Here is a 27,247-nt window from a genome sequence, read left to right on the forward strand (position 1 = left end):
AAGTTATTTAAGTAATGAAAATCATAGGAGAGCTTACAGGTATCTTGGTTTTCTTAACACTTTTAGTCTGTTACGGTGGATATGTTAAATTGGTGGCATAATGCAGCATGTGTTTTGAAAGAATATATATAGTAGACGCCCGTCATTCACACACATAACCTGTGGGAATTCAACCACTATTCTCAGTGAATGGGCATAGGCTCTAGAAAGTGTGAGAAAGCAGATGGAAGTCTGCTCTTCCCTCAGTCTCTCTCGTTTTTCACTGGCCTCTCCTAGCGTATCTCACTGCACTAGTCTAATTCTAATGGTGCTTTTACATAATATGGTGCTTTAACACAAGCTCAACTGAAGGAACAGCCATCTTTCCCTATTCTGGGATTGTATCTCTTCAGAGAGATTGTTGAACAGTCAGTGTGACTAAATACTATTTTTGGCCATTGATACAGTTTTGAACCTAACCTCAAGATGGGATTCCACTGTGCAGGACTGGGTATTAGAAAACAGAATTCGCAGGGAGGGTCCTGTGTTTAGAAAGTCACTGTGTTTGAAGTGCTACAGAAGTTCGGAAAGGATAGATATTCATTTATTTGGTTCTACCTTTCTAGGAACGTTATTCTTTTTCATATCCTTTTTTTCCCCCCTCTAGTTGTGGCAATTTATGATTATACAAAAGACAAGGAAGATGAGCTGTCCTTTCAGGAAGGAGCCATTATTTATGTCATCAAGAAGAATGACGATGGTTGGTATGAAGGAGTTATGAATGGAGTGACTGGGCTCTTTCCTGGGAATTATGTCGAGTCTATCATGCATTATTCTGAGTAAAGCTCAGCAAGGCTGTGTTTCCCTCACAGGAATAGTCAGGTCTTCCCAGATTATCAAAATGCCCTGGGGATTCCCCTCCAGTGAAATGAATGAAGGATTCAGATGACAAAAACTACTTATGTTTTGTTTTTTTTGGTTTATCCCTCAGTATTAAAACAAGAAAGCAAGCTGAGTTTGAACAAATGGCTCTTTCTGCCATCACTTATACTATGCTGAGCTGTTTGGACTGAAATAAAGTGACGGTTTCTGAATATATCAGAGGTATAACAGCATAACTATGTGAAACAAATCAGGTTAAAACTGATTCAGAAAAGAAATCTGGGATCTTTCTCAGGAATACTGTACATGCGTGGGAGTTCTCCTCCTGCGGAATCTGTGGCATTGGATGATCTGCAGTGCCTGTGGTTAGCCCCATGGCCCAGGGTGTGCCCCGGCCCCACTTCCTTCCACTTGGATGAGGAGGGGGAACCAATATTTAAATAGCATACATAACCATTTTTATAATTGTTTCACATGGCTTATTTCCTCTTCAACACTGTAAATCCTGCATTCTCTCAGCACTTGAGTGCACCAGGTGAGTTAGTGTTGAGCTGACTTGCATCCCTTCATGTTTCTTAGTTCGTAGATTATAAGAATGATTTGAGTCTCCAAACATTCTGAAGGTGGTTTTGTTCTACTGCGCTGCTGCTGCGTGAGACTGCATTGCCACTGCTGGCAGTGCACCCAGAGGTGTGACAGGTGCAGCCTGGTCCGTGCGCTCAAGTGGGCGTGCAGAGGTAGACACGAGGGTCTGTAAGGTTCTAGAGAGGTTGAACTGCAGAAGTGCATCCTAAACCCTTGCCTTAGGTGCTGTTTTGAGGAGTAGGACCTTAGAGGTCAGACCAACTATTTCTTTACTTCTTTCACTATTTAGATAAATAGTTTTTTTTTTTTTTTTTTAATAGCAGTTATTTTCAAGTCTCGACAGTCACTGGGAATAAAAGGCTTGCTGCTGTGCTCTCTGAATGTTATGGCAGGTGTTAGCTACTGCTGAATTTACTCACTTAGAAAAGGTAAATATTCCCGATTTTGTGTGTTTGGCTTTTGAAGTAGCTGCTGTTGGTAAGGATTTGAACCTTATCTCTCAGACTAAGGATAGTGGGACAAGTGGTATAAGGCCAAATACTATTCAAGTTTTTTTTTTTTCACCTGCACAATTACAACTTCAGATTCAGTGGAGTTTGGAAGGCAGATGGCTTTAATCCTCTCTTCTGTAATCAGTATAAGAAATATTGAAAAACATCCAGGAGGCCTTGCTGCTCAGCAGCTGAATACTGTGATGATAAACCAGCTCACAGGCCAAAGCCACCACGGGTCCTTTCCAGTCCCAGTGACTTGGCCAGAAGAGAGCTTTGCCAGGTGACTTCCCAGTGCTGGGGGAAAGGTGAGAGGCGGTAGGCTGCATATATTTCAAACATGGGCCTTGAACGTAATAGGTAGTGCAGAGAGAGGAACTTGATTGAAAAATGAACAAGGGTGGTAGGTGTGAGGGAGTTCAGGTCGTGTAGACAGAGTTAATATCCCACCTGTGACTCTGTTATCAGAGCAGAAAACTTACCACCATTTAACTGAGACCCAGGTACAGTGTTTCCTATCAAGATTTTTGTTTTACGGTTGCAGGTTTTTTTCTCACACACTGCAAGTTAGCTCTTTTTAGATTTCTCCAGCACTTTGAATTTAGTTTTCATTAACTTGCCTCCAGTACACATTACACTTCATGCTTTGTTAGGTCACCTTGACACCCTTTATTCCCTGTCTTCCTTCAAAGTAATGGCCCTTGAGTGTCCTCTGAGCCTTCAGCTTCATTATGGCTGCAACCAAGACTATACTTGGAGAGGTTAAACTCTTCTTAGTGTTGGTGTGTAACTAGGAAAACTGTTTTGAAATTAGATGTTCAGAGTTATTTAAATAGCTTTTTGCTGAGAAAACTTACTGGACTAATAAGGCAGAGGGTATTTTGAAATCCAATAAATAGTGCCCAGAGCTCACACCTACAGAAGCCCAGAAGACAATTGTGCAAAAGGAGTTGGTGGTGGTCGGCTTGCCTGTTGGACCCCTGCTGGATTGGGGAACCGAGAAGACGTCAGTGAAGTCCTTCAGACTGAAGACCTGCCGCAGAGGGATCCATGGGTCAGCTGATTTTTCCTTTATTTTTTAGTACTAACGCGTGTGATTTTTTTGTTTTAAAAATAACACCTGTTGGATTTTCTGCATATTTTAAATTTTTGTATAGTTTTGAATTCTATATATCGTTTTGGAAGGATACTGTGTAATGATGGGCCAGGCCTAAAGTCATTGGAGACTTTTAATGTATGTAACATTTCATAGATTGCATGCTATTAATAGTATGTGAGGGTAGTATTTGTTTTATCGTAGGTTTCCCCCATTTATCTTTTTATACACTACAAGATAGTTGGTAGTAGTAATTCTAAATGAGTGCAGAAATCTTACATGCTACATAATATTGTGGCAAAGATGATCCAAGTCTAAAATCTGACCAGTAAGCAACCATTTTATCAGGCTAGAGGGAATCTTTTTCCTCTTGAAGTGTTTTTGACTTGTGTCCACTCCCTTTTTCCTTAAAAAAAAAGGGGGGGGGGAGGGTTAAGAGTTTGTTCCCTTTTTTAAAGTATTACTCTTTGAAAGGCCATAGGGATGTAAATGAAAATATACTTCCTTGTTGACGTTATGGCCTAGGCAATAAATTGAAAACCAAGTGTCAGTGTGTCAAAATCTAGACTTGAGAGATTCAGCCTGCTGTGTTTGAAATACGTACGAAACCTTTAAGATGTCTTGTTCATTGTTTCCCATCTTTTGGCTACTTGCTTTCTATCTTCTCCAGGGGCACCTCCTGTTCCTACAGTAGGGTTAAGGGCCTGCTACTCTTGCTGCATTCCTAACAGTCACTGGGTGAGACATTTTCATCCCTCCCTTTCTTCTTCCTCTCCTGCCGCTGTTTATTACCCAGCTAGAGAGACTGTTTTGTGTGTCTTCACAGTGGTCTCTGTAGTGTAGCTGTGCTCCTCAGCAGTCTCTTGATATTACTGAAGACTTTCCTGTTTGAGAGGCATCAAAATGATAGTAGTTTGCTTTTATCCTCTTATGCTCATTTGCTTTTAGCAGGTGACCTTTCTGCATTAAGAACTGGTACTTTGGTACTTTCTTACCACCTTTTCTCCTCAGTGGAGACAGCATGGCATGTCCTGAAGGCCACCTCTCCCTTTGAAAAGTTTTGATGGAGGAACTGGCAGGTGGTTGCTACGTCTTGGAAAAGAATGGGGATCTGCATCACTTCCCATCTGTTCACTTCTGAACTCCTTTGGCCAGGAACTCCTGATCAGTGTTAAGGTGATGATTTCCCTCACATGATTTACTTAGAGTCATAGAATTTTAGAGCTAGATGAGATTTCAGAAATTTTAGTTCAATACCATTTTACTGATGAGGTTTAGATGTTTCCTTTTCAAATAACAGCTAGTTAACAAAGGTAGAATTCCTGACTCAGCGCCTGGTACTCTTTCTACAACTGTCTTAATTGTGTTGTATGTTTCTTTTAAAGTTCTACTGGATGTCTTAAGGAAGATACTTGAAAAGATATGCTATGTCTCCATAAATACCATTCAGAGTGTTGTTTAAAGGAGTGTATTGAGTGTAGCCTTAATTAGTGAAAGTAATCTTCATTTTAACCCTTTTATAACTACACTCAGTACAAATGGTCTTTTCCATAAGGTGTATGTAGCTAAAATGGTACAGTGGGCACTGGAAAGAGCACAGCACAGCCTTATTTGAGAGAGCCTTAGAAAACACTTCTAAAACAGGCATTGCGCTCATTACCTTATGTTTATTTTATGCTGATCTTTGTTCCTATTTCTTGAGAATCTCATAATTCTTCAAAAAAAGGAGGAAATTGACAAATGACAGGGCCTAGCTGTGTATAAATGATCCTTGCTAAATATCGAGGTTTTTTGTAAAAAATCAAACAAAAGACAAAAAGCTTATTTTCACATTAAAATGGAAACGTCTTTTGCAACTTCAGAATTCTATGGAAACGCAGTTTTTATCATATTTGTGTCCATGCATCTTTTTCTTAACGAGATGGTTTACAAAAAAGAATGTAAACAATTTGTGATCTGGTCAGTTATACTTTTAGCTCCCGGAGGGAGGGTTGGTGTTATGAGTTGAGTAAAAACCCATGTAGGAAGATTTGAGGGAGCAGTTTGTTGCCAGTAACGTTTCTTGTGTGTGCCATTAAACCACCTCCAGATGAGTTGCGGGAACATTCACTTTTTAATTAATTAATTTTGAAATTGTACTTCGAATTAATTGTTGCTGTGTACTAGGAACTTGGCCTAAATAAAATCCTACAAAGTATATCCAAATGTCTTGTGAATGTATTTCTGCAAGTAACTTTTCACCTTTCTTCTTCTTTTTTTTTTTTGGCTGTGCTGTGTGGCTTACGGGATCTCAGGTCCCCGACCAGGGACTGAACCCGGGCCACACCAGTGAAAGCCCAGAATCCTAACCACTAGACCACCAGGGAACTCCTGTAACCTCTTTTCTAAGGTGGTAAGTTTAAGTGTGTCTGTCAGAGAGAATCCGTTCCTGTTGCACTAATTACTTTCTGTCCCTATTTTTGCTGTAAGTGAACCTGAGGTTTTGATCACTTTCCACGAAATACATACAGTTCTTTTCTTTTAATATTAAAAAAAAAAGGAGACCTTCTGTTCTTTTTGCCCCAGTTTGGTAAATGATAACATGATTTGTAAATACATTCGAATCCACGTTTATACATACCTTGACAGACATGGCAGTCCAAGACATGATTGTGATAACAAGGCTTTGAAACAAAAAGCACCTCTTTTTGTACTAGTTCATACCTAGTTGTATTTTGTTTGTTTGTTTAAAGAAAAAAATCTTAAAAGTTATTTTCTTACAGGCTAATCAGTTGAACACATCAAATTATAGTTTGTTTACCTTCACACTTTATGTGCGTGTTGCAGCCTATTTTGGGTACCTTGACATAAACAGCAAAACCAGGCTCTTAGTGGTGCCGATCCACAAACAAACAGTCAAGTACAGTTCTAACGTTTAAATGAAATCTATGTATTTTTATTAAGGATTGGATAAGCTGACATAAGGAAAACACGTAGCTGAAAAATTACACTGACTGTATGACTACTGTCCTAAGCCATTACAATAGTTTACTGACAGTAACTGGCAAGAGTAACTTGGAAAATAACTTAATCCAGCAGTAAAACAAAAACATGGTCAGTAGTACTGAATATATCTCTTATATATATCTATATATATATAGGTTTGCACAATCAGGGAGCAAGGCACATAATTAAATGAGAGCGTACATTTAAGCAGAAGAAAATAATAGCTACAAAGCTGAAAGAAAAACTGTAACTTCATCTTTACTGAGCTGTGCATATAATCATCTGAATAACGTCTTCTATCCAGTACTTTTAACGCAGTTCCTTTTGCCTTTTTCATGCTTTAGTAAGGTATATTCCTACATTGTATCTATTTATGGCAAAGCTCCCACAGCTTAGATGTCAGCAACTGGGAGCAATCCCAGTTAAATATAATGTGCAATTTTTCTTTAAAACAGTAAACAATGTTTTTATGACATTTAGCACAAGCTAATATTTTAAATGTACATTTCTATAAAAGGAGTTCACTAGTGGCTGATAATAAAATTAAGCAAAATCATTTGAAACATTCCAGTTAATGCTTATTTTCTAGGAGGAATTATTTACAAGTAGAGAGAAAAATATAGGAGGTGGTAATCATGAAAAATGGCAGTTTTTGGTATTAGGTTACAATAAACTTAACAATGGACAGTTTCCAAAATGCAGATTTTTTTTTTTTAAGTGCCACAAGCATGTTCTGCCTAAGAAGAGGCTGAGGCTTCGATGATGAGCTTGGTATTAATAGCCATCCATGATCAACATTCACTTCTGAACTTGGCCATCTTTTAAATATGTAGTATTCACCATCACCCTGACTCGACTCGCTTCTCTAAATGTCTTTGGTAGAAAGCAGCCAGACCCCGTTTAGGTAGATGAAGCCATCTCTTGTGAGACCATCATCACTTTTCCTGTTTGGTCTAGAACACTTTCCTTCTCTTTCATTAGCACCTCAAAGTTTGCCTGTTGGATTTTTTTTTTTTTTTTTTTTTTTTTTTTTTTTTTTTAATGCTAATCCTCCAAAAGAGTTCAAGGCACTGGGGGTTATAGCAGATGTTTCCTCTTCTAAATGGTTTATTACTTCAACAAGCAAAGAGCAAACCAACTGGAGATTATTTCCTTCGAGTGTTTATCAAGTATATTGTGTTTAGCTTATTTTTACTTAGCAAGTTTATAGTACAGCTAAATTTCAGATTTCTTTTACATATAGATCTTCCAAGGGCACAATTAAGAACCGAGCACTTGTTTAGTTTGAGGGAGTCTGGCAAAGGGGTTAACAATGATCTTCTATTCAATTTTTAAATGAAAATAAATCTTAAAAGATATTGGGATACTTAATTCTGCACTACTTGCATGTCTCCATGGATCAAATCTCAACTCTGTGAGTGGTCGCATATTCCTATAGGGTTAGGAATGACTTGCTTTATGCAATGACATAAAGTGTATAAAACAAAATTCCAGGTTGGCAAAAGGTACCTAAAGTGATTTTTTTAGAAAGAGACGTCCTCTTATCAAGTGTATAAATCCAAATTATGAAGCCTATGTTATTGAAAGCAAGTCATTACACCTTTAATCACACAGAGTCATACAGTTTTAACTGGTCTGAACTTATATCTGTGAGGTAAGTTATACCTATGTGGAAACTGTATAAAAAATTTGGTAATACATAAAATGAGGAAAAGGTTAGTTTGCTTGTTTAAAATCACCTTGTGTTTGTAACATAAAACTGCTTTTAGCTGAGGGAAAAAAGGTGACAAAGGGTTCTGTTGGTCGCCTGATGGTCAAATCAGACCAATCCTACCATTACCTGGTTTTTTTCAGGCTAATCGTAGCCTTACATCCTTGACATGAACTTATTAGCAGTTGTATTCTCCCAGAATAGCAGCTTATGAAACTCTAATTAGATGCACAGCTATCAATAACCTTGACCTCAGAGTTGTTACCCTATTGGAATTATTCTTCATGATCCCCCAATTTTGTTTAGATTAACTTTCTTGATAAACTCGGGACTGCTTTCAGTGGCAAGTAAACTTACATAGAGAGGGGACTTCCAAGAGAGTTCACAGCCCTTCCTTAACAGGATGTGTGTCAGTGGGCAGGAGCACCTTGATGTCAGGACTGTGAGACATTACCTTGTCTATTACTGTGAGACATTCTGATGAAAACTGTTTCCTAGAACTTTTCTGAAGTCAGCAGTCTTATCTTAAAAAGCCCCAGAAATTAAAAAAAAAATCCAATTTACAGTTAAGTGGGTACCTGTAAACCTTTACAGTAGTAGTTACTTTTTCCAAGAGTATGATTCTGTAGCAGCTAAGGAAAAAAAAAAATGCATTTGAGTAGTAAAAGCTTCAGTACAGAATAATCTAACCAGAACAGGCTTTGCTACCCTTCAGAGTTGGTGCCAAAACTTTAAGCATAGGTTGGATCCAATTTTGAAATTATGTGGTAGAAGTTAAGGGTGTCACTAATTAATCCAGTCACTAGCTCTAATGGGCACCTGTTTGCACTGCCCTCCACAGCAGGGTGAGTTCATCTATGCTGTTCATCTTTCGGTACAGCCAAGACAGCCGCCAAGATCTTCTTCCTTGACATGAAGAAGCTTTGCTGAGTTAGAGCTGCTGAGCAGAAGGCAGTGAAAGAAGGCACAGTACTAGTGTCATCTGGCAGTATGTTTTTTCCTTGAACACACCAGGGAAGAAGAACAGTACAAAAATAACAGTAATCTCCAAAGCCCCGACCCCCCCTCCCCATGAAACCACATCCTAACAAATATCCAAATTCAAAAAAAAACAAAAACACTAGGGAGTAAAACACTAGAAGTGTATCTAAAGTATCATTTTGGTTTTTTTTTTTTTTTTGATTCAGTTGTTTCACACACAGAGGAAAAAATGTTGATTAAATAGCCTTTTCTGTCTTTGGAGAAATACAAAGGTAAACGGCCTGTTGTCAGATAGTCAACAAGCCACTGACTGGGGTAAAAATGATACAGCTCCTCCTCTGGCCCTGTTCTCTTTAGTGTCCCTAGTGTTCTAAAGGATGTCTGCTCTTTCAGAAAAACGATACATCAGAAGCATCAGTTCAGATGGCTACCATCCAGACTGACACAAGCAAGAAGGCCAGGGAAATCCCCCACTGAAAAAAAAAAAGGCTGGATCTTAGGGCTCAAATGGGGAGGGAATGAAGACTGGGGGCACATGATTTGTTTTCCTCAAGGAGAGCTGAAGTTGCCCACCTTCATACAAAAAAAGACCACCACCACCACAAAAAGCCCTAGTGATGAACATTTATATCATTGGATTCCTATTCTTAGAAACTCTTTATCCCACAAATAAGGGCGATCCTTAGAATATAAAGCTGCAGGCAGAAGACAATGGGAAATCACTCATGAGTCACAGTGGAGCTTGGCAGTCTTTCTCAAATGTTTTTCAAATTGCTGTGCATGCTTAAATTAACAACGCAGATGTGTTAAAGGTCACTTCATAAGCATAACAATATCAAGCACACAAAACTTTGTGAACTGAAAAGATCTAAAACGTGTCTTTTAAAGAAGCAGGGCTGTAACAAATGCACAATGGTGTATATTCTTATTGCTCTATAAACACATGAGTGTACTGTCACATCTGTGACAGTTGGGGGGTGCCTCTTACTCTCTCTTTATGATGAAGTACTTTGTTGGAGAATGGGTTTACAGGGAAATCCTGTTTACATAGCACAACTCTGCTTATTCTTGAATTATTTAGTATCTCTGCCCCACTGTATTGGCATTGCTTTTTCCTTATGGGATAGTGTCAGAGATTTTTGCAGTTTGCACTGGTGATCCCTATTCATAACAGGCACAGACTTTCATTACAAGGTGTGCTCATTTATCACTGCTGGGGAGGCTAGTTTTTATTCTCTGGTTTAGGAGCAGCTCTGAGATTGACCTGACGGTCCATTTATCATCACAAATTGATGAGCCAATACACATTTCTCTCATATACCGAGGAAAATTCACAGGGGAAAAAAAGCATCTAGAAGTATAGTGTGAAGCATACAGAATTATAGTGTGTCCTTAGAGCAATGATTCTATGTTATAGCAAACTGCATATGCATAATATGTGATGTCACTTACTGTACTTGGACTATACAACTCCCATCAGAACACCTGGTAACCCGGACAAATCTCTACAACCAGGCTTACAACAAGCAAGGACCCTAGTGTGCTCCAGTCGCTATGGGTGAAACTGTCAAAAAATTCATTTTCCCCCTCCCTCTATGATAGTCCCACACGTCAATGAATTCTTTGTATTTCACATTACTAGCCACAAAAAACCTGATATTTAATGACAGCTGCACAGGGGCCAGTTTTGTTCTCTTTTCTAATCATTCATCCTTCTAGAGAGCAATATACAAAAAAGATGCATTTCAGAAGGTGATTTTGTTTTTCATCATGATGCAACATACTGGACTGGACAAAGGATTGAGTACATCTGATACAGCAATTGTCTACAGACACCTAGTATCAGCATCTACCTACAGCACACACCATAAGGAGGTAACTGGTGACCGAAAGACACACTGGGACACAGCATTCCAAGGGTGTCGTGTTGGATATCCTCTTACAATAAATCAAAGCAAGAATCATGAAGCCAAACTTGAAGCTTCACAAGCTCATGAAAAGGATCCCAACAGTACAAAAAGAACTATGCAGGATTATAGTACTAAATTATCCATGTATTACAGGCGAAGGGCTTACCTGTGACAGAATACATCCTAGATTCCTGTGGGATCATGGCAACAGTTTTGCAACTAGAATGGTTTAGTTACACCATGTATTTACTTTTTTCTATGCACGACCGACCACATACAGATAAGTGTCTGAAAATTTCCCCACACTGCACTATTACCCGTTCTATGAAGCTGAGAGGTTTTCCTGATTAAAGTGCCCCTTTACGTATAGTAATGAAATGTCAGTCAAGCAGTTCTAACTTCAGCCAACTGGGGAAAAAACAAACACAAAAGCCCCATAGATACACCAAACATTCTGGTTGTCTTCTCAAACTGAGAAGCAGCACATTATACATCTATCCTTAATATATAATATACAACATGCACAGATAGGCCGCGCATGGACATTTATAAAATACCTTCTAAATAAGTCAGAAGTTTTTGGTCCAATCCACATGACAGATAATAGAAATCATAAGGGACCGGCAGGACACACATCCCCTTCCATGCCGCTGCCACCCAAAATACACAAAACCCATTTTCAGATTAGGAGAGAAAAAGAATAAATAGAATCACTTTCAGCTATATATATACATATACATATATGTATACATATATATACATACACACACTACCTATGTATAGCTATGTGTGTACCTGCACACGTACACACACATATAGCTGAACACTACCTGAATAACAGCAACATCATACCAAGAGGCTCTGAACGCCTGAATTCATAGATGATCAGGTGAGCTGACTGTAGAACTGAGTACAGATCCCACGAAAATAAAGTCCTACGGTAGCTACCAATCTCTTGAGAGCTTGGTGTTCTGGTCTCTTTTGGGGGGAGCGGGAGGCGGCCCTCTCCGCAACGTTGCATAGCCTGATATGTGACTGCCTCCATAACGGGCTTTCTGTTGCTCAGAGAGCAGCTCGGGGGGTGGCGGGGGCAATGCCATATCATCCATGGTGGCTGTGGGTTCTGCTCTAGACACGCGCGAGGAGGAGAGCGAGCCATGCCGCGTGATGGACTTCCGCTGCAGTGTCCTGTTGAGGTCAGCCAGGAATCCAGGCTGGACACTAAGGCTGGATTTGGGAGAGGTGGGCACTTGTGGCACGACTGTGGCCATTGGCGGCTGCTCGGAGGTCTCGGCTTGCGTGAGGCGGGTGCTGTCGTTCCGTTTGGGTCGCGTGGGCGGAGGGGCCTTCCTGACCGACTTGGCCCACGGCTGTGGCTGCGGATTAACCACTGCCACTTTTGGAGACGTGCTTCCCGAGAACACTGCTGGAATGTCTACGGGGGGCAGAGGAAGCTCTATTTCCGGCGGAGGGGGTGGAAAGTCAGAATCGGACGGAGGAGAAGGGAATTCTGCCACGGAGTCCTTGCCGCGCCCACTCAGAACAGATGCTTTTGCCGACACACCCCCTTGCTGGAGAACTGCGGGAAGACTGAGTTTTCCAGGTTTGGGGGGCGCTGCGGGAGGTGGCGGCGTCTCCTTGCCGGGAGACGCCGAGGGCTCCGGCGCTGCGAACTTGCTGACTAGACTGTCTACTGAGGGTCTCTTGGGCTCAGGGTGCTCCGCACAGCTGCCGGACTTAATGCTGGAGTTGCGCTGCGGGGTCGGGGGAGGTTTCTTTCCCCCCGGACTGGACGTCTTACTGGTCTTTTTGCCCGGAGATCCGCTTTTGTCAGGGGCAGGGGCAGCAGTGGGTGCGGAGGGCGGAGGCGGAGGAAACACCAGGCTGCTCTCGGGGGGAGGAGGAGGGAAGTCCGGAGAAGGGACAGGGGTAGAGCTGGGCTGCCACTTGGGCTTTGCTTTCACAGCAGGCGGGGACTGAGGGGCGACGTTTGCTGCGGCTGAAGCGGGCTTCAAGGACGCCGCCTCCGTGGGGGCGGCGGTTGGAGGCGGGGGGAACTGGCTGGCTATTTGCTTCACCACGGAGGGCGCCGGAGAGAGCGGAGAGGGAGGGGGCCTCACACAGAAGCTCTGCTGCTTGGGTAGCGTGGGCGGGGGGACCGGGCCAGGAGGAGCAGGGGGAGAGGGTGGAACGTGAGACACAGGAAGCGCTGGCTGCTTTTTCACAAAGAGGCAGAGCAGGGGGTGAGCGGCTTAGGCTGCGGGGACAAAGGGGGCATGAGAGAAGTGTAGGCTCGATTCACAGACTCCATTCTGGCCTAAAAGGAGGACAAAAGGGAGGTTGGGAGAGAGAAAACACAACAAACACAACAGTTACAGAGGTAAGCTTTGACTGTCAAACTAAAAAGCAAGGAAACAGAGACATGCATGAAAGGATGCAGCAGCTGATCATAAAGATGGACAATGTCGGGGAGGCTAAAATCTAACTCCCTGGGCAGCAAGGGCGCGGAGAAAATGTGTGTACCCAACGATCTTCTCAAACAGCCAGGCTGCCTAACAACCTGGGGAAAACTTCCTGCTGTACAAGCTGCCTGGATGGTGCTGGGCCCTCTGGTTTCTGCCTCTGGCTTTCACACACCCTGCCCCGAGTTAGAGCACGGAACCGCACCCCGCGCCTCCCCGGACTCTGGCAAAGGGAGACGTGATGGCTGGAGTTCACCTTTCAGTCCAGGACGGCATCTACATCAAGCAGATGCCATAACTGGGTTTAGGAGTGCTGGTGGAGGGCCTCCCGAAGGATGAGGACGGCTTTTTGACGCTAGTGAGCAGACACGTGAGAGTATGAGTATGTTCAGCAGGCGTGCACAGTCACACAGGAATGAATGAGCTTGACACACACACTCGTGTTCGTGTGAGACACTTGCATCCAACATGCACAGAAGTCCAGCAGTGCAGGTAAAGGGGGGGTATTCTTTACATTTGTTTTACTGGAAAATACATAAAGAAATGCTTCATAAACATTATGGCAAAAGATCATAAAAATATCATACAGAAAAAGCCAGAAGAAAATGAGAGGAAACTTTGGAAGGCTAGAGTAAAGGAAATGTACCTAGAAATAGGAGCTAGAGTTTGCCAACAACTTGCTGACCAGCCCATGTGGGCCCCTCTTGGCACTGCCCAAATCACCACATCTGGTCATTTATTTCATGGAGCTACTCATGCATGAATGTGGTTCAAGTACTTCTGAAAGAGCAGAGGAAGAACTCTTGGCTTAATAACTCTGGGTACATCTTTTAGGCTCTTTGAACAAACTATGAGCATCCAAGATAAACCATTTGTTTCCAATTCTGAATGACATCTAATTAGCGTCAAGAATGCTTAGGTTAGTAGAGTAGAAGGCTCATTATGGGGCTGAGTTCTAATGCCCGTCAGGACATTCACATGTTCCCTTAATAATTGCACATCAAAATAAAAGCATTAGTCCGCAAGATCTGGTTACAGGAGTCACCCAGGTTAATGTGTTTCCAAAGAACAACCCCCGACCTTAACTTGACCCTGTCTTGGCTGCTGCAGGGGTGTAGTAGACCTTAGCTGTGCTGGCCTTCTCATTTGGCACCTGAGACTGAGGTAACAGGAGAAGAAACACACAGGGGGTCAAGACTCAAACACACTGTCACTGCTGCATGGCAGGGTTCGTGGACTTTCTGACACTACGTGCCATGACGGACTACACTGCTTCGTCACAGACCATGTGGACCTTTGCTTTCCTTGGCCTTTCTCATGACAACTGGGTAGTTCTACAATTTAAAATGCACATGGATAACACCATTAAAAGTTTAGTAAGGTAAAGGACTTTTCTTTAGGTATGTGAATTGTGTAAACCCGGCTTGTCTACGACACATGTGGACCACCAGCACCAAATAGTGCTGCTCCACTCAAATTGATGAAGTACGAGAAGGAAAAAGAAGTATTTCTTAAAAGTGGGAGCCTCCGATTAGGGAGTTAAACTGCCAGTGTCTTGAGAATTTAGGTCATTAGAACCAATTCTCAAATATTTATTTTTCTAAGAGAAAGTGTTCCACCCCATTGGGCTACATACGCCTCCCTCCACCCTCTCCATGTCCAGTGGATCAACCACATATGCAAATAAAGGAATAAACTGAGGGGAAATAGCCACTTAATTCTCACTGATGAACGTACTGATGTAAGTGACTCAGACAAGACTGACAGTGATGAAAAATCAAAATGACTGCTGGGTGAAAACAAAATGGCCAGGCCGGGTGTCCTACTGGCTCCTTGCGATGGTGTGTGCCCTCGCCTGCTGAGAGGTGAGCACTGCTGGGACACGGTCACCCACAGGACTTCAGAGGCAGTTTGATACGGTATCTTTCAACCAGGCTAAAGAACCTCTCTATTTTTCTAAACAGTCTTGCAATAATTATACTTGTGTCCTTCAGGGTCAATGAACAACCTTCTATGCAAGACTCAGGGATCCTAAATTTTAAGGGGATTAATTGGAATTTAGTCTTCCACATAAACTATAAATTGAGAAAATTCATCAGTGTGCAGAGAAATGCCAAGAAGCATAAAAGAAAGGAAGATAGAGGAATGAGTCTGAATAAACTAAATAACGAATAAAGAAATAATCAACACTTAGCAGTTTTTTTTGGAAAATTAAGGCATTGGCACTGGAGGGTGTTGTTGCTCCATCCAAACTGATTTAAGAGTGGAAAGTGTTATTTCTTAAAATCCCGAGCCACTGATAAAACTGCTAGGTTTTTTTTTTTTTTTTTTTTTTTTTGAGATCTTAGATCATCAGAGCCAATTCACAAATGTCCATTTCTGAGGAGAAGCAAAGAAAGAATACTGAAATAAGGCCAAGAAAGATTCCTAATAAGGGAACAACAAGCTACACCCCTGGAACACTACAGATGTCCCCCCTACCCTGACCCGAGCGTGTTACCTTGCTAGACTCTTCCAGCTGCGTGCCTCGCTTCCAGGCCTCGGAGAAGATGGAGCTCACGATGCTCTGGGAACGGACATGTCCTGCCGGTGGCGTATCAGACACTCCGCTATCAGACTGATTGGAGTGATTGGACTGAGACTCTGTTTGAAACAGATTTTCAAAAATCAGATTAAATAAGTCAGTATTGTGACATATAAATATGTATGTTTGGATAACTCTTTCACTCAAGATCAGATGCGATGCAGAACGGCAACAGGTTACTTTTACCTGACTCATTTCACACAAACATAGCCCGTGTTTTCCACTAGAAAACTTCTCTTGTCCTAGGGTGAATAGGAAATCTCCATTCTTTTTAAATAGTTCACCACAAGAAACCGATAATTGCAATAAAAGGTTCAAGTAACATTATTGGTATCCTGACAGCCTGTCTTGTAAGAACTCCTAGCAAATAAGAGAATTAATGAGGGCTTCCCTGGTGGTGCAGTGGTTAAGAAGCCGCCTGCCAATGCAGGGGACATGGGTTCGAGCCCTGGTCCGGGAAGATCCCACATGCGGCAGAGCAACTAAGCCTGTGTGTCACAGCTACTGAAGCCCGCGCGCCTAGCGCCCGTGCTCCACGAGAGAAGCCACTGCAATGAGAAGCCCGCGCACCACAACCAAGAGTAGCCCCCGCTCGCTGCAACTAGAGAAAGCCCGCATGCAGCAACGAAGACCCAACGCAACCAAAAATAAATAAATTTTAAAAGGAGAGAGAATTAATGAACCATGAATAGAGTAGTGAATTTTTTTGTTCAGTCATATCTTCATTACATGGAGAATCAATCTTTTTATATACCCCTGCTCCAGGCCATCTCAGAGATTTCTCACTTATGAATTCAGATCTATACATGATGATTACTTCCTTTATCCCAGTAATGAACAATACTGAGAATCTGATCCCCAGTAAGAAGTGTGTTTCCTAGGGATTCAGGTATTGACATCACAAGACAGCAGCTGTACCATAGCCTGGCTTCCTGAAGGGCATGAAGACATCTTCAAGGGACCTGGGAATGGCTGAGGATACAGTGTAATTTGACTGACATCCAGGGTGAGGGAACTGGAAAGATTATTTCACTGGACTCCAAGTCAGGTGAGATAACCTTGCAGAAGCACCTAGCCCAATGTCTGGCATCTGGTGGAGACTCAAATGTTAAAGCTAGTCCCATCCAGTCACTCTGTGAGACGTGGGCATTATTAGATTGCAGTATTAATAAGCAAGTCCAGCCAAGTTCATCAAAGTACTGCAAAGATAACAGCCACAAACTCCTTTAGATAAAGTTAAGACAGTATCCTCAGGGTAAAAATATAAGCAATATAGGATAAAACCTACTTTATTTTCTTCATCCCTATCTAATATCTAGGATAACAGCCTATAAGAGGCTGGAACATGTGACTTCTTGAGCTCTCTTCAGCATGAATATGTATGATTTTACAGTTTACCTGAAAAAGTCTACCTAATACTTAACACGATGTATACAAATAGATGATGCTGGAGTGGGAAAAGGCACCATACCACTTCATAAAGTAACATGTGGAAGCACTTGAATTGTTAAGTGCTATATAAATTTTTATAAAATAGTATACATCGTTTTTTCCCTCCATCTTTCCCTTAATTCCATTTTCTACAACCCTACTTGTGACATGCTCTTCTTACCGTGCCTTTCCTAATCCATTGCCACAAAGGTTTCTCCCCACCAAGTTTAATAAACATTTTATTTTAGAATAGTTTCAGATTTGCAGAAAAGTTGCAAAACTAGCACAGAGTTCCTACATACCTAGCACCCAGTTTACCTCGTTATTAACATGTTACAGTACTCTGGTCCATGTGTCACGAATAATGAACCTACACTCATGTTAATATTAACTAACTCTGGGACTTCCCTGGTGGTCCAGTGGTTAAGAATCCATCTTGCAATGCAGGGGATGCCAGTTCGATCCCTGGTCAGGGAACTAAGATCCCACATGCCGCGGAGCAACTAAGCCCATGCGCCACAACTAGAGAGAAGCCCATGTGCCGCAACAAAAGATCCTGCACGCCACAACTGAGACCCGATGCAGCCAAAAAAAAAAAAAAAAAAAAAAAAAAAGAATATAAAACAATACTTAAAAAAAAAAGCTAACTAAGCTCCAAACTTTATTTGGATTTCACTAGTTTTTCCGTAATGTCCATTTTCTGATCAGAATCCCATCCAGGTTACCATATTACAGATAGTTGTCATGTCTCCCCTGACAGTTTCTCAGACTCTCCTTGTTTTTGAAGACCTTGACAGTTTTGAGGAGTACTGGTTAGGTATTTTGTCGCATGTCTCTCAATTTTGATTTGTCTGATGCCTTTTCTCTGAGGTTAAGGGATTTGGGGAGGAAGACCAAGAGAGGGAAAATGCCAGTCTCATCACACTGCATCAAGGGCACATGCTATCAATATGACTTATTACCGTGATCACCTGGCCGAGGTATGGTTTGTCAGCTTTCTCCGATATAAGGTTACACCTTCCCGCTCTGTGCTCTTTGGAAGCAAGTCACTTTACACAGCCCACACTTAACAAGAGGGGAGTTAAGTGCCACCTCCTTGAGGGCAGAGCATCTGTATAAATCTATTTAGAAATCTGTACAGGAGATTTTTCTCTTCTTCTCCATTTATTTATTTAATTCAATAACTTATTTATATCCCCATGGACTGATGGCTATTTATTTTATAATTTGGATTACAGTCCTATACTATGTTATTTTCTTGCTCAAATTGTTCCAGCTTTGGCCACTGAGCACTCTCGTAGGTTGGGTCCTGGGTCCCTTTTACAGACTCCCCATCGCTGTGTTTTTTTTGAGTACTTCCTTTGTCACAGGATGCTCCAGGCTCATCTTATATATTCTCTGCCACAGCCTTAGAATAGCCACTCCAGAGCCCTGGGATCCTTTGTTTTGGAAAATGGCATTGAGAAACCGAGGTCTAGGTTCTTAGTGTTCTCACTGCTACTAGCCCTCTCAGTGGACAGAAGAGAGAATATACGTGTGTACACTAGCCCATGTATATACACATTCTCGATGTGTTTTTATTTACTTATTTAGGGATGAGATCTAGTCATACAGCTTTTAAATCAAATACTTCTTAAAGTAATTATTTCATAACATGGGCTGTTAGAACAAAGAAAAAAATTATGATTTTAGATGACACAGATATCATTTACGGAACTTTTGAAGGGAAAGAAGCATGTATCTTAAGATATGATTACAGCATCCTTGTTAAAAGGATGTGGGAATCTGAAAATAAGCACCTTTTGAGTATCACTATTTCCTCTGAAAACTTTACAAAATTTGATGACTTAAATAGCTTCCTTAACTGTGATACTGAACTAATTCCAGTTGTTTCCACTCTGCTGAAATGTCAGGAAACCTGTGGGGAAGGAGTGCAGTTTCATCATGATTCGGAGTACTCTTCTCCAAGCAACTTTCTACCCCCAATTATGCATCAACAGTTGTTTTCAGCAATATGATTGAGTTTCAAATTAACTTTATAAATATATAACAAAACTCCCGGCTTTACCACTTTACCGGTTTTCCATTTTAAACACATTTGGGAACTAGTCCATGATATTATCCCCTCTAAAAATAAAAAAATATATGAATAAAAGCACATGTACCTATTGATTATAATTTAGAAATCAGGCATGGCTCTAGTTTTAAAAAATCACTCTGAGATAACCAGGTCTTCTATCAGTCTCTATAGAGACACCTTCTTGTTGGTAGTAAAGAGTTCTTTGGACATTTTCTTTGGACATTTTAAACTACCTGGGATGCTGGAAGAACTGGATCCTGATTTAATGCTGGAGCTGGATAAGGAAGTCCAATCATAAGCCGATTCTGTCCTCTTCAAGGCCTCTTGATAGTTCATGTAGAGCTGCTTCCCGTACTAAACAGAAGGCAGTAAATGATGACATCTGTACTTTACTGGGTATGGTATGGATGCGTGGGATAGGAAAAGGGGACACATTTCTGTTTACTGACTCATAGTCTCTATTAAAATACCTATAATACTTCAAAAATTCTCTTCATACCAGTAAATTATAATCCACTCTTATTTGTCCTCGTTTTGAGAAAGGCAGCAAGAAGTCAACACTTGATTCTGATTATATTCATTAACAATATAAAGAGTTTTTTTCAGTTACTTTTAAAGCAACTTTGATTTTATGTCTGTAATAAATTTTATTTTTAGTTACATTAACTTAAAAGTAACTGAATAAATACCCTTTCAAGCATTATGTATAATCACCCTTAAGATGTCCTTTAAAAAAACTTTGTTAAGACTTTCTTTTTTAAGAGCAGTTTTAAGTTCACAGCAAAACTGAGAGAAAGGTACAGAGATTTCCCATATACATGCACAGCCCCTAAACACGCATAGTTTCTCCCATTATCAATATCCCCCACTACAGTGGTACATTTGTTACCATCAATGAACCTACATGGACATGTAATAATCACTCAAAGTCCATAGGTCACCTTAGGTTCACTCTTGGTGTTTACATTCTATGGGTTTGGACAAAGGTATAGGACATGTACCCACCATTGTATCATACAGAGTATGAGTATTTTCACCACCCTAAAAATCCTCCATGCTCCACCTATTCATTCTTCCCCCAACCCCAAGGCAGCTTAATTTTCAAAAAATTTCTTTTGTTTAGGCTAAACTCTGCTATATAAGAATCATACAGTGCATTCTCCAAAGCCCAAATAAATCACTTGGATGCTACACAAGCTTTTACCAGCAGTATTATTCCTTGGATACCAAGTGTCAAAAGCTTATCCCCATCACCAAGAAAAAAAGACATTTAAAACATGAAACTTAGGCCTGAGAAAACTAGACACTGGCAAAATCATGAACATGAAACAAACAGGATAATTATCATGACAACAAAAACCATATCATTAAGCACCCATCATTCCATTATCAAACCAAAAGAAAACCTACCTTTGCGATGCGGATACCATTGACCCACTGGTGCAGGGTCCTCACGTCATCACAACAAAGGTATTTGATGTACTGAGATTTCTTCTGGATCTGTGGGTGCTGCAAGATTAAAGGCAAAATCCAACTAAGTCCCCTGGAGAACTAAGAAATAAACAAAGTCTATCAAAGCTTAAACATATCCTGACAAATTACAGGTCTTTGGAATAATGGCCAAATAATTTATACCTCTTAAACATCCATAAGGCCAAATAAAATGGCCCTAAGTATTTTTACAAAATAAACAAGAAAGAAACTTGTGTTAAATTTTAGGTCAAGATGTTTCAGTTAAAAAACAAAAAAACCTTCACATCATGGGAAACTCCACAGTACCCCTTCTACATTTCAAAGAAACAAAGTCTACCAAGCTTAACAAAGTCAGTGGAAGTTTTAATCTACCAATATGAGAGTATAAAAAGGGAGGAGAATGTTTACTTCACTTTGAATTAACTGAACTCATGGAATCAGAAGACTCCATATAAGAGAGTCTTTGGTGAAGCTTCCAGTGCTTCTCTGGAGGTGAACACCTGGGTGGGGGGAAGAAGCACAGGGCACAGCACCTGGGATGCAATGGGTGCTGCTCCCTGCTGTGGACTGAGCACTGCTCTGCAGGCCCCTCTGCCCACAGCATGTGCCCTCTGGGCAATAAGCAGCTTTTCAACTGCGTCATCAGATTTAGTCTTCACAGCCCAGTGTACTTTTCAGTTGAGTCTTGGATGGGAGGTGAGTGACTTGACCTTGGCTACAAAATGCAAGTGCTAGAACAGACTCAGGGTATTTTAACTCCACTGGGCCACAACCACTAGTTCCCTGGGAAGAAAAAACCCTTCCTGCCAAAAATTAGACTGAGACATAATTCCTAATCTGTAACTAAAAGTGATACTCTTAAAATCTTAGTCCAAGTACCAAAAGAAACTACTGAATATATACAACGCATTTATTACTTTGGAAACAATATAGGCCTGAAAATCAATTCTCTCAACTAATATGCAAGAAGCTAAAAAATAAGACTATAACACTCCACCCTGTTACTTCCATGATTATCATGTATAACATCCTTCTATTAATAAGTGTTTGAGAAGTTCATGTTCATACTCCAATCCCTAAATCCTAACCATTTTTTTCCTTCCCACCTAACATATTAAATTACTTTGCCTCACTTCTCAAGGGATGAAAATTTAGACCTGGCTAAGCTGAGCTCTATTCCAACAATTGTTGCGGTATATATTTTTTTAAAACACAGGTTTCCTTTAAGATACTTAATTATACACGCATACGTATGTGTCCCAAGTGTGTACCTCTTTCAGATAACACATCGACATATATCTTACTTATTTCTACATTGTCAAATTTCATGAATAAGCTCTTCCCTTATTTTTATTTTTATTATCTTAAAAAAAAAACCTAATTACCAAATGGTGTGTTTTATTACCTCCTACAAGTGTGTATATATTTCCTGTATCCGGCATGTCACTGGAAGGACTCAGACTCAGTCATTAAAGCTCAAAGCTGATGAAAGGGATCAGGCCCTACAAATATTTGTGTAGACCCTGTGTGGCAGCACTTTTTGGTTTGTTTGTCAGAACTCAAACGCTCAAGAATAAAACACTTACATAGGCAAAATCTAGTGTAGACTTACAAGAAAGAAAGACATATCTTAAATACTAATAGTTGAGTGGTCTCAGGCAAATTGATCCCTTAAACCTCAGTTTCCACATCTGGAAAATGGGGACTCTAGACCAGACTTGTGAGATGGACACGTCCCGTGCTTCTAGTGCAGCACCTTCCACCCTGGAGTTCTTCAGTAAATGGTGGCCATTATTTTTACTATTATTTGCACCCAGTGGTATGGTGTTTTTTTCAGTTCAATACATTAAAATTTCTAGATATAAACAGGTAGGCAATATAAATACATAAATTTAGCTTAACCGACTTTACTAAAAGCAAATACGAAGCATACAAATCATTATTATAAAAACAAACAAGAAAACCCTTAGAACAAAAATATTCTTAACCTAAGAATTCTATGAGCTGCAAAAAGGATTAAAGTAATAGCCAGTGGTCCTACTTACTTCTGGCCCTAACTGACACTGTTGATTGCCTTCCCCACAGCTATCTCCTCCTCTCTACCCCTTTTCTGATAGAACCCCAATTGTTTGGATGTCTACCCCTCACCTCAGAGAGCAAATTCTGACTAGTGTAAACTAAAAATGGTGGCTTTGTTCCCTGCCAGTGATTGGTGTAACAGTGAGCATGTACTCCGGGCCAACGGCCCTCAGAGGGAGGGCTGCTAGAAGAGCTCCTGGGAAATATTTCTTTCCTCTTAAAAAAAGACAATACAGGGAAAAACAGTCCCTCGTCCTCTGCTGGATTTTGTTGGGTCAAATGGCAGTGGCCATTTGTGACAGGTAAGTCGGTCTGAGAATAAGCTGATACGCAGCTTATTAAGTTCCATACGCAGAAGATGGAACAGGGAAAGACGGAAAGAATGTAGGTTCTCACTGACAACTTTGAGCCACTGAAATAAATTCTTACTGTCTCCATGTTATGAGACCCCCAAATAACTTTTATTTATATTGATATTTACCTTATAAGAAATTAAAGCTGAGAAAACGTTAAATATAAGAGTATACAAATACACATTCCGCTACCCAGGGGAGCAAAGATATCATCACATGTCATGTAACCTTTTAGAAAACTCCATTATACACTTGTGAGAGAATGAGAGTATAAAAGGCAAAAAACATCTTAGCATTATTAGAAGAATAACATTGACATCACAGGTCCCTTTACAGGGTCTCAGGGACTCCAGGGGGCCCTAGACCTCATTTTGAAAACTGCTGGAGTAAGCTACTTTATACTGACTTTTAAAAAATTATTTGCTACTGTAACTAAGTGATATAGGGTATTCTCCAAAAACGATCACTTAATAAAGGGCTACCATTATAATACACCTAACTTTATCAAAGCAATCAAAACTCTACCCCCAAATCCTAAACCACCTCTTCAAACCCAACTGACAATTCTCAGACAAAAGCAAAATCAAATGATGATATAAACATGTAGACCTAAGTAGTTACCACAGGGCTACTGAGAAAATGAGAAAACGTAATGAGAAAAACGTAATCATCTCCATAATTATCCTGAACTTTTTAATGTTACCTTTTCCTAATGTTCCAATAGATCACTAAAAATGTCAGTTCTCAAAAGTACAGATATGATGAGTATGAGAAACTCAAAAGTTTGGATATAGGGGAAAAAAAAAATCACTAAAAACAGCTTAGATGGATCATAATACATGCGTGGGCTATCAGAGCCATAGTTCAGGAGAAAAGGGAGACGAGAATTATTTCTGGACCAGATGAGAACCAGCCTACTTTGAACTCGGGCTGTTGGTTCTGCTGAGTTAGTACCGGAAAAGAACCCTTCCCCCCACATGTGGCTCTGATCTAAGTCTTCCTAAACTAAGCCAGCTATTAAATGAGAGTCTCAGATTTATAATCTAATCCATTTTATATATTATGACTCAAAGCTTACAATTCAGTATCCATTTCCTAGCGTCATCACTCTAACCAGGGTCAGCTGCGGGATAAGCACAGGCTTTCCTTCCTTCCCTCCTTCCTTCATTTATTTATTGGCCACAATGCACAGCTTGTGGGATCTTAGTTCCCCGTCTAAGGATTGAACCCAGGCTCCGGGAGCTGAAAGCGCTGAGTCCTAACCACTGGACCACCAGGGAATTCCCTTTACCATTCCTTTAAAAACCTATACAGAAAATAAGCAATAGGACACTCGATGGAGATCCAACTATTTTAAGATGTCCAATAACCCCCTCTATGTCTAACATCAATTAAAATTCCTAAAAAGAGATATATGTTTACCTTGAGCACCAGACAGTAGTCTGTAGGTGCTTTGTATTTACTCCGATAATCCTGTCCATAGTAAACATTGACGTGATCTAGCTGGAGAAAGCACACCAGATCCCGAGACACCTGCGGAAAAAACACCCGAAAGACTGAATTAACAGTAATGTGTAAACAAGCAGATATCACTAGTAACAGCTTCTAACTGAGAATCAAACTTTACCAAGTAGAAATTATTGCTATTTTGCAGAAGACAAGACAGTGAGATTCTCTGCAGATGCTTCTTTAAATCCATGATGCAACAAAAAAAGCAGTCCGTTTCACTTACTGTCTTGCCATTCATAAGGAACAATGACTTGCTTGGAAAGGATGGCACTTTAAAGAGACTTTAAATATGGTATAGTATTTATATTAAATACAATATAGTATGATAGAGCTCTCTGGAAAGAACAAGAGATATCATGTAGCTCAGTGCCTGTAGTACATATTTCGAGTATAGCAATTCTCAAGTCAGGGCTCCTCGCCAGTTAAACAGGGGCGACATGTACCTCTCAGGATGGTGGTAAACACTGGATGAAATTACCCTGTAAAGATCTTCTGCAGTGCTGGGCCCCCAGTAAGCACAGAAGTGACAGCTACTATGGGGGCCCTTAGCAGAAGCACATTACCTAAGCAAGGCTGAAACGCCTGTAATCCTAGAAAGGTATTCTCCCCCAAACAATAACAAGCAAAAATGACTCTGGCAGAAGCTCCAAAAATAAGAAATAAAAGCATGATTTCAAATTTGCCAGGAGAATCGAGATGGGCCCAACTAATGAGCAGAGAGTGAACATTTTCAGGTTTCTTCTTTCTTATAACAGATCAATAAACAAAGCAATGTCCTGTGTGTCCTACATGAGCTGAAACAAATCAGAGCCTGGATCACCTTATTAGCACGCTCACTACAAATTAAAATCAATCAGCATAATAAGGAAGCTAAAAGTCAGCAGAAGGGACGCACCTTTGCTTTTCCTTTAGGGACATAGTAAATACCAGATGCTCGCAAGAGAAAATAACGCTTTTTCCAGGACTTCTTGCCATCATCTTTCAACCAAAGGACTCCCTCAATTTCTGGTACAGTTACAGAACTTCCACAAAAACACTCCTAAAAGAAGAAGATGATTTGGAAAGACACGATCCTTAGATTCTCAGAACAAAGTTGTGTTTACCCCTGTGAAATGCATGACACTGTGATTAAACCAAAATGCCTCTGTATAAAAACCATGCTGCTAATTTTACCTCAGTTAGAACTTTCTGTTCTAAACATTACATGGCTTTACTCTGGAACGACTATGGCAATCCCTAAGAACTTTTACCTAACATTGTTTTGAGGAAACTAAGGTGAAATGTCAACTGAGTTGCATATAAAAGTACTTAAATGCATTTATAAACAGCATAGTCACTAAATTTAATCAAAGTGTCAGAGCTAACATAAACATTAGACTTTATTTTTCTCCAAATTAACAACACATTTCGATTAGCTGTGCGTTAAACAGGAATATATTTTAAAAGAAAGCAACATGCTAAATGAATGATTACACTTTCACAGTTTAAAAACTATCAATGTATCAAAACTTCTAAAACACAGAATATTTAATACTAGGTTGAAAGGAATATAAACAAACTCAAAATTCTGGATTCTAATGTCTATACTTAGATAAAAATTTAATTTAAAAAATCAATCATATATTTAGTAAAGGAAAAGTAGAAATCCTCACTAAACTTGAACACATGAAGGTGAATTAATTTCTCTCTCCCCAAAACAAACAATTAGGAATTAGGCAGAGTACTTTTCTTAATCATAGCTATAGCATCTCTATGAAAAGCTTAGTGCTGATCTTCATCTTCCTAATAGCCTTGTTGCTAAATAAGAGTTTATTCAGATTTTCAAACATACTAATGCCAACCTTAGTTCTCTAAAATCAGCAAAAACCAAAAATTCAATTATGTTTGAATTTGTTTTATTACTCTTCAAAATAAAGAGATGTATATATTTTTTTAAAAGAATAATTATGATTTTTAAAATTATTTGAGTTATTTCAGGCCAAGGTTTGAAATATTTTGTAAATAGCTAACTATACTCAAATTTCTCTCTGGGTAAGCAGATAAAACAGTACTATCACATCCTTCATGACCAGCCTTTTCTCCCACTTGTCAGCTACTAAAAGCTCATAACTCCTTTTAGCCCACTAGTACACTGCTTGGCAAAATAATAAGTTTTACAAGGTTCTTCGGTGTTCTAATGTTCACACAGCTGAACTCTCTCCAACAGGCTATGGAAGAAAATAGGCTTCCCTAACTACGACTGTAATTATAAATATAGAGCACTGACATTCTGGACTTCAAAAAAGGTGCTTAATATTTGAATATTATAATGTGCAGGAAAAGGGGAAGGAGGGAAGGAAGTCATACCTCCAACAGCACTTCTTTGTTTCTATCTGCCATCTCAGCTGTTTCCTTTTTTCCCAGAAGATAATTCTGGAAAAATGAATAGATGAAAGTTAAAGGATAAACCCACTCTGCTATTCCCTTGGCACAGGTATGTATATGATTTCTTCTAGAGACACAGAAACCCTGTGTTGATTTCTACCTACACAGAGTGAGGGGAACACCCCTTTGAAAAGCAACCGGTTTGTGGGATCTTCACGGAAATGCTTAACACTGGCCTCCTCCTTACCTTATCTATTTATCTTGAATTATTCCGTAAACTGCTCTCCCCCAA

At 40.3% G+C, this 27,247-nt stretch overlaps 3 protein-coding genes across 13 annotated transcripts in view; 1 reads left to right on the top strand and 2 right to left on the bottom strand.

Annotated features, from left to right (window-relative positions):
* ABI2 (abl interactor 2) overlaps positions 1-5,232 on the top strand; it is a 96,534-nt gene extending 91,302 nt beyond the window's left edge. For 3 of the 11 annotated variants that reach the window (XM_024738338.1, XM_024738344.1, XM_024738339.1), the window contains 2 exons: positions 647-739; positions 2,859-5,232. In XM_024738338.1, the coding sequence (XP_024594106.1) occupies positions 647-739; positions 2,859-3,019 (254 nt within the window). In that variant the 3' untranslated portion in view covers positions 3,020-5,232. Of the gene's footprint in view, positions 1-646 lie in introns of all 11 variants that reach the window. The other 8 variants (XM_024738341.1, XM_024738340.1, XM_024738342.1 and 5 more) reach the window with 8 other exon arrangements.
* A 3,661-nt stretch (positions 5,233-8,893) lies between these two features.
* On the bottom strand, positions 8,894-12,931 carry LOC112395235 (ras-associated and pleckstrin homology domains-containing protein 1-like). Its single transcript, XM_024738329.1, has 2 exons — positions 12,923-12,931; positions 8,894-12,836 (listed from the first exon to the last, which is right to left on the bottom strand). Exons 1-2 carry the CDS (start codon positions 12,929-12,931, stop codon positions 11,565-11,567), a joined length of 1,281 nt encoding a protein of 426 aa, XP_024594097.1. The 3' UTR covers positions 8,894-11,564.
* Positions 12,932-13,802: 871 nt separating this feature from the next.
* LOC112395257 (ras-associated and pleckstrin homology domains-containing protein 1-like) overlaps positions 13,803-27,247 on the bottom strand; it is a 48,741-nt gene continuing 35,296 nt past the window's right edge. The window contains exons 8-14 of the mRNA XM_024738364.1: positions 26,938-27,003; positions 25,487-25,630; positions 24,505-24,615; positions 20,588-20,686; positions 19,411-19,531; positions 15,583-15,725; positions 13,803-14,241 (exon numbers count right to left, since the gene is read on the bottom strand). Of these exons, the coding sequence (XP_024594132.1) occupies positions 14,164-14,241; positions 15,583-15,725; positions 19,411-19,531; positions 20,588-20,686; positions 24,505-24,615; positions 25,487-25,630; positions 26,938-27,003 (762 nt within the window). The 3' untranslated portion in view covers positions 13,803-14,163. The remainder of the gene's footprint in view (positions 14,242-15,582; positions 15,726-19,410; positions 19,532-20,587; positions 20,687-24,504; positions 24,616-25,486; positions 25,631-26,937; positions 27,004-27,247) is intronic.

This window comes from Neophocaena asiaeorientalis, unplaced genomic scaffold, assembly GCF_003031525.2.
Source record: "Neophocaena asiaeorientalis asiaeorientalis breed wild unplaced genomic scaffold, Neophocaena_asiaeorientalis_V1.1 scaffold258, whole genome shotgun sequence".
NCBI lineage: Eukaryota > Metazoa > Chordata > Mammalia > Artiodactyla > Phocoenidae > Neophocaena > Neophocaena asiaeorientalis.